The sequence below is a fragment of the Arachis hypogaea genome, chromosome 2, assembly GCF_003086295.3.
Source record: "Arachis hypogaea cultivar Tifrunner chromosome 2, arahy.Tifrunner.gnm2.J5K5, whole genome shotgun sequence".
In the NCBI taxonomy this organism is placed as follows: Eukaryota; Viridiplantae; Streptophyta; class Magnoliopsida; order Fabales; family Fabaceae; genus Arachis; species Arachis hypogaea.
Window position 1 is genome coordinate 103,238,410 of NC_092037.1, and position 7,455 is coordinate 103,245,864.

Here is a 7,455-nt window from a genome sequence, read left to right on the forward strand (position 1 = left end):
ACGAATTTTTTAAATAAATAAAATAAATATTTTATTTATTAAGATATGTAATTTATAGTAATTTTATAAAAATGTATCTTATTTTTTGTCTTGTTTATAACATAAATGAAACAAGATTACATATATTTCGTTTATACTATAAACGAGATAAAACACAAAACGGTGTAGTCGTATCACATTTATACACGTGTTGTATAAGGGTCTTATCTTGTTTAGCGTATAAACGACATACATATAATTTTATTTTATTTACACTATAAATAAAATAAGAGATAAAGTACATTTTTATAAAATTGCTATAAATTACCTATTTTGATAAATAAAATATTTATTTTATTTATTTAAAAAAAAATCCATTCAAAGAACATGTTAGATATAACTAGACTACTTCAAAACTCGAATATAAGTATATAACTTCTACCAAATTTAGGACCGACGACCGAGTGACAAAGCCCTTCTCTAATTCTCTTTCTCAATTCTTATTCACTTGACAAGTTGACATTCATTTGCAACCAACTCGGAGAGCGGGGAGGGCGACAACTTCAAAGCTCAACAGTTCCTTCTTCTCAATCTTTCCCAAATCTCTCTTCAACGCAGCATGGCACAGTCTCTGCAACTCTTCACCGCCCCAAATGGCTCCTTTTCCTCCGTCACCCACTCCGGCAATACCCATGCGCACCTTCCAAGTTCCAAGCTTTCCTTCTCCACACCTCCCAATTCCTTCGCCCTCTCCCTCCGGCCCTCCACCTCATCACTCCCGCGCCGTCACGTCTCAACTGCGGATTGGAGCCCCACCTCCATTGAGGTGGACGCCGTCACCGAGGCCGAGCTCAGGGAGAACGGCTTCCGCAGCACGCGCCGCACCAAGCTCGTGTGCACGGTGGGCCCCGCCACGTGTGGATTTGAGCAGCTGGAGGCGCTGGCCGTCGGAGGGATGAACGTGGCGCGGATCAACATGTGCCACGGAACGAGGGAGTGGCACAGGGAGGTGATCCAGCGTGTGAGGCGCCTCAACGACGACAAGGGCTTCGCCGTCGCCATCATGATGGATACCGAAGGCAGCGAGATCCACATGGGTGATCTCGGTGGTGCTTCCTCTGCCAAAGCTGAGGTACCCGTCTCAGCTATCTTACTGGTGGTGCTCGTTTGGGGCCAAAATGAATGTATACTGCATCAAATCTTAATTGTCATACATATTCTGTTCTTTTTTTTTTTCGTTATTCAAATTACACGGAACCAGCTTTTCTGAACTATAAGCTTTGCGCCAGTTACTTGTTTTTTTCCTGCCACATTCACAATACTCATCCTTCCACATGCCATTCAGTGTTTGAGCCTCGATTTTGCATCTGGCTTAGAGGTAGAACAGTTCGTTTTGTGAATTGTGATGATTCATTTCTCCTACGAGATGCCTGTTAAAAATGCTGCCCTATTTTCCATAGGATATTACTAGTAGTATTACAAAACTGATTGCTTCGAGACCTATGTTATGACCCATATACTATCTGGAAAATTGTAGTGTAATGTTTGGTATCTTGAATTTGAAAAAGCTTTGACAATATAAACATGAACATCGGCCTTAGTATTATATGCAAAATGCTGCTAGACATAATAATTTGTTTACCATAAGGAGTTAACATGCTCAGGATTTTGGCCATTTTTATTGAATACTCTACTGTAGGATGGCGAGATCTGGACCTTCAGCGTTAGAGCCTTTGATTCTACTCTTCCAGAGCACACTGTCAACGTAAATTATGAGGGTTTTGCTGAAGGTTAATATTTCTCCACAGCCTGGATGAAACATCTATTTTTACTATGATTCATTATGTTCCTGGTTATATTTGTTAAATCTTGATGATGTTGTTGAGTACTTTGAACTGAAATTTAATGTTGCACAGATGTCAAAGTTGGGGATGAACTTCTAGTGGATGGAGGTATGGTGAGGTTTGAGGTGATTGGAAAGATAGGGCCAGATGTCAAATGCCTTTGTACTGATCCTGGGTTGTTGCTCCCAAGAGCCAATCTAACATTCTGGAGGAATGGGAGTCTAGTGCGAGAAAGGAATTCCATGCTTCCTACAATTTCTTCTAAGGTTGTCAATTTATTTAACTTTTTCTTCTTTAGCCTCGTATGCTTGCCGTAGGTTAGGCTTCCTACATTAGTCATTACACCCTTTGGGTGCGCTCTTCTTTACGCTGCTAATTTGTACCAGGGTGCCGTGTTACTCTTTCCATGTTTTCATGTTTACTTTTCATGTGTGGATAGTATAGTGTAGTCTATATGGAGTATAAACTCTATTTTTGTGATGAAATATTTGCTGCCATGTCTAAGCATAGTAAGCAAATCTTTTCAAATTATCTTGTTGGGATATAGAAACCCGTTGCATATAACACATATAATTCACCGAAACAAAATAAAATGGGATAAAAACTTGACAGGATACTTGTCATGATAGTTTGTGCAGTGGTCCCTTGCTTTAACATTGCTGTTACAGTGTTACCTTTATGGACAGTTGAACAAAATAACAACCCTATTGTATTTTTTATGCCTTAACCATTCATGTTGAGACTCAAGATTGTAAACATATGGTGCTACCTTTTCTGTTCAGAAAATTGTCCATCCTATGTGAATAAATTTTTCATTTTTGTGATTCTCAACCTGATTTTCCATATACAGGATTGGTTAGATATCGATTTTGGTATTGCTGAGGGAGTTGATTTCATTGCTATTTCTTTTGTCAAGTCTGCTGAAGTCATTCACCATCTTAGAAGCTATATTGCTGCACGGTCCCCCAATAGGTATGTACTAGGAATACCATCTTATAATCTGTAGCATCACAATTACTTCACCGTTGACAAGCACCGTCCTTCACATATATATTCAATGCACCTTTATGTGTGTTACAACTTACAACACTTGTCTTTCCATTGGCTCGCTTGTTTTATTTTCTGAGGATTTTTTCCCTTTCATTCTTTCTGGTTTGTATTTTATTTTCTGCCGATTTCACTTCAATTTTGCCGTATGCTGATATTACTATAATGTGATGATACAGTGATGTTGCTCTAATTGCAAAGATAGAAAGTATTGACTCATTGAAGAACTTGGAGGAGATCATTCAAGCATCAGATGCAGCAATGGTGGCAAGAGGAGACTTGGGTGCTCAGATCCCTTTAGAACAGGTTCCATCTGCGCAACAGAGGATTGTTGAACTCTGCAGGCAGCTGAATAAACCTGTCATTGTTGCCTCTCAACTACTTGAGTCCATGATTGAATACCCAACTCCTACAAGAGCTGAAGTAGCCGATGTTTCTGAAGCAGTAAAGCAAGGAGCTGATGCTTTGATGCTTTCAGGTGAGTCAGCCATGGGCCAATACCCTGAGAAGGCACTGGCTGTTCTAAGGAGTGTTAGTTTGAGAATTGAAAGATGGTGGAGGGAACAAAAATACCATGAAACTATTGAACATCCATCAATCGGGACTTCTTTTTCAGAAAATATATCTGAAGAAATTTGCAATTCAGCTGCAAAGATGGGTAAGTGGTTATCTTGACTCTGCTTCCTCTATGTGATTTTTCTTATTTTTGTTTGTAATTTATTTTCAAATAACAAATATTGACTTTCTGCTTGCTTTGTTTTATTTCCCCATTTTGTTTGTACATTTTCTATAATTCTATTGTTTAAACAGTTATTATTTCTTTTATATTTTGGGACATGCCTTAAAGACTAACATATTTTGATTTGAATTCTAGCATCAGCAAGTTAAAAATCACGTTGATAGGCTGCTGGAGAGTAGCTATGATAAATGCTTTAAAAAAAAAAACAATAATATGAATGGAGAAGAAAATATGCAGAAAGTCTATTATTTGTTTGCTTTACTCTTAGCATTATTTGATGAGGGGTTTCCAGAAAAATAGCTATCAATTTTTTACTGTGCAGCTAATAATTTGGAGGTGGACGCACTTTTTGTGTACACAAAGACAGGATGCATGGCATCCCTGTTATCGAGATGCCGCCCGGACTGCCCAATATTCGCTTTCACAACCACACCATCTGTGCGTAGGCGTCTAAACCTCCAATGGGGCCTAATTCCGTTTCGTCTGAGCTTCTCAGATGATATGGAGAGCAATCTCAATAAAACCTTTTCACTTCTTAAGGCCAGAAATTTGATCAAATCAGGGGATCTTGTGATAGCTGTCTCAGACATGTTTCAGTCAATACAAGTAATGAATGTTCCTTGAGGACATGTTTCTGTTCTTCTGCAAAGACAAGAGGTAGCTCTAGATTATACATTTTATCACCATTGGTTTAGTTTTGGATGCTACTAGATTAGTGTTTTCTCCTCCCCATTGTTTTTTTCATTGTCTTTCTCTTTCATTTGCGTCTGTCTTGTTGCAACTGCAACTGAATTTATATTCTTCTGCCTCAAGCCCCTATATCTGATGTCATTTTGGGGGTTACGAAAAATACCTACGCGAGGCACTAGCAATTTTGTTGCCTTTCTGGTAGCTTTTGTATTTTGTTAATTGTTATACCGTGTTGTATTATTAGCTTTCAACTTCCATACCCGGTTGTAAAAATGTGAAGACGAACTTATCATAATATAACGTATTGAGGTATGGATTTGGCAAATTTCCATCGTGATTGCTTTCTTCTCTTCTTGATTTCGTCTTAAAGGAAAGAACGTGAAGCATACCTGCCAATCAGAACATCATCTCCTATTTGTCGAATCAAGGGAGCGAAATAAAATTAAGCCATTTACCATTCCATTATGAAGGAGGAAGCTGCTCAAGCAACAGTTAGGCCAAGTCAGCAAGGTACTTAGCATGAGTTTGTTTTTGTGTCAGCTCATTAGAGTTGTTAGGATGTTAGTTTCATCACGTGTTTATTAAGAGATGCTAGAGCCTTCATGTACTACTATGTTTAACGTGTATCCGAGCTTAAACAATGTAATGCAATCGTCATTCTTACACTACTATACTCGCTAATTCTCAGCTAGTCTGCTTTCTGTCCTACAAGCACATAGTTATTTTAATTTACCAAACACAAAGATAAGAAGTTTGTGCTTTTGACCCAAGCCTGAATCGGATATATTCTAACTATTAAAATTGGATGAATCTAATTTAATTTCAAAAGCTAACTCAAGGGGTGATAAAACCCTTGAGACTTGTAATAAACATGGGCAAAACTATTAATTACATTATGTTTCTCAAACTGTTGAAGGTATTTAACTAAAGTCTAAAATATCACCTTTTCTTAGCTTGAACTTAATTCACGTAAATACTTCATAAACACAATAACTTATTTATTTGATTTGACATACACTTCACAAAGGAAAAGTATAGGTAACCAATAATATTTTTGAACAATGTGTAAACAATGTGAATTAATAGGGTTAAAGAGTAAATTTAATTAGTAGCATTAAATTAAAGTGTAGTATATTTTCATTTGATTGGTGGTTGTTCACGTTATTCAAAATAGTCATTGTTTCCCCTTCACAAAATATATAAGCATACTTTGCAAAATAATAATAAAACAACAACAACAACCACCATATGTATTGTATAATCAATATATACTAAACGTAACAACTAGAGCACAACCAACTAATCATCGTTTGTCCTATCTCCCTAAGTTCCTCTGGTGATGGCGGTCTCGGTGCCTCGGGGGATATTCAATGTATGATTTCTGTAACATTACGAAAAGAAAATATAATCTACAAGACACACAAAGTCAGATCCAATAGTCCATAATTTTTACAACATTGCATTCGTCCTCACAATTCACAATTAAAACAAATGAAGAATTCAATGCTATCCTGCGGAGAAAATTATCAATGATCTGTCGAACAGAAAGTATTGGCGACTACAACCTCAACGAGTGACACTGCTTTGTCTTTAATCGTGCATTGAAAATTGAAATATAAATGAAATGCTAAATATGATTTGAATTCTCATCTTCAAAGTTCAAGCATTCTTGAAAGCAAAGTAATCCTAACCCACCCTTATAGTTTACTCTAACCTGACAAAAAAGCATAGTGCCACTGTAAATGCGATAAAATAATCAAAGAAAGTATCCAGTTATGCCGATCATGCAAGTACAGTTCTCTCTCTGATTTAACATCAGAACCCGCTCCATCCCCCCCCCCCCCCCCCCTTTCTGTAAAATTTTGAAAAGGGGCAACAAGGGATAAGGATATTACATTTCCCATGAATTTCTGAAGGTTTTTGGTGTTGTTGGCAAAACTGTACATAAGAACGATGGGGACAGTGACATACACCACAAACTTGGCAATCTCGAGAATCCCCCTCGGAAGTGCCCAGCAATGACATTGTTGCAGAAATTCTACTAGAAAATTGGCAAAAAACAGAATGGTGAAACCTGGGCCTGCTGTTGTAAGGCAAGAGACTTCAAATAATCAGATATAACAAAATTATAGCATCAGTTGATGCCTTTTTCCTTTGTTTGAATATGATTAGCAACAAGACTATTTAAAATAAAATTCGAGCTGATATATAGTGCAGCTAAAGTTACGAAGAGCTATTAAATAAGAACGCCAGCCAGATCAGTAGAATAAAAACATGAAAAAGCCAAGCACCTTAGTTGTACATACATTTATTATTCTCTGCGATTAGGGAGCAGATAATTTAGACGAAATAACTTAAGGCCTCTATTGTCTAAGGGATCAGATCACGAGTCACAACACCATTGAAACACATAATTTGGGATCAAGATCCTCTAAAATAAAAAAGTTGGCAAAGTAAGAAAGCTAAAAGTGGATCACTTTTAAATTAAGATAATGGGACATAAATTATAGAAGTTACAAAATTAATGGTGATGATTCCTTTTACTTTACCATTTTACCAACTTTTGATATCTAAATTCCATAATTTGCATCTCAATTCATCCTACACAACACGAATAGAGCAGCGCTCTTTCTCTCGGTCCCTCTCAGTTGCTAAATGGATGTAGCACGCACATGTATATCTGTATATGGCAGCTAATTCAGATTTAAGAATAAAAATCCGACCAACAAGTAGCGGAAGCTGACCTGCTGAGGGCGGTGGATGGAATCTGCAGACTGCAATCAAGGCAAAACAATAAACAAGAGGCCCTTGCAAGTGACACGTACGTCTTCATTCAACACTGACACTAGACAGTAGACACTATTAGTATTGTGGGCATTTGCTTTTGGATGTTGTGAAGGTATCAGAAACCTCTCAGGAACGAAGAAGGAAGAAAAAGTTGAGAGAGAAAGGAAGAAAACAGAGGATTCTAGAAGAGGGTTTTCATTATTGAAATTGAAAGAGTGCCTGAAAATCAATTCACTTACACAAACTTCATGTCATATATAGCAATTCTAATAGCTAATGAGAAACCAGCTAACTTCTAACAGAATAACTACTTTGCCAGCTCAGCTAATTAGCATAAGCATAACTATCATTTATCCCTAACATCCCCCC

General features: G+C 37.4%; 1 protein-coding gene across 2 annotated transcripts; it reads left to right on the forward strand.

The window, feature by feature from the left end:
• Window positions 1-400: 400 nt before the first annotated feature.
• On the forward strand, window positions 401-4,990 carry LOC112761457 (pyruvate kinase isozyme A, chloroplastic-like). 2 transcript variants are annotated; one of them, XM_025808186.3, is made up of 7 exons: window positions 405-1,111; window positions 1,679-1,769; window positions 1,896-2,089; window positions 2,674-2,795; window positions 3,050-3,528; window positions 3,932-4,266; window positions 4,670-4,990. In XM_025808186.3, exons 1-6 carry the CDS (start codon window positions 599-601, stop codon window positions 4,231-4,233), a joined length of 1,701 nt encoding a protein of 566 aa, XP_025663971.1. In that variant the 5' UTR covers window positions 405-598; the 3' UTR covers window positions 4,234-4,266; window positions 4,670-4,990. The 2 variants fall into 2 exon arrangements, with proteins under 2 accessions (XP_025663970.1, XP_025663971.1); XM_025808185.3 differs by having other exon boundaries at window positions 401-1,111; window positions 3,932-4,990.
• Window positions 4,991-7,455: the final 2,465 nt, after the last annotated feature.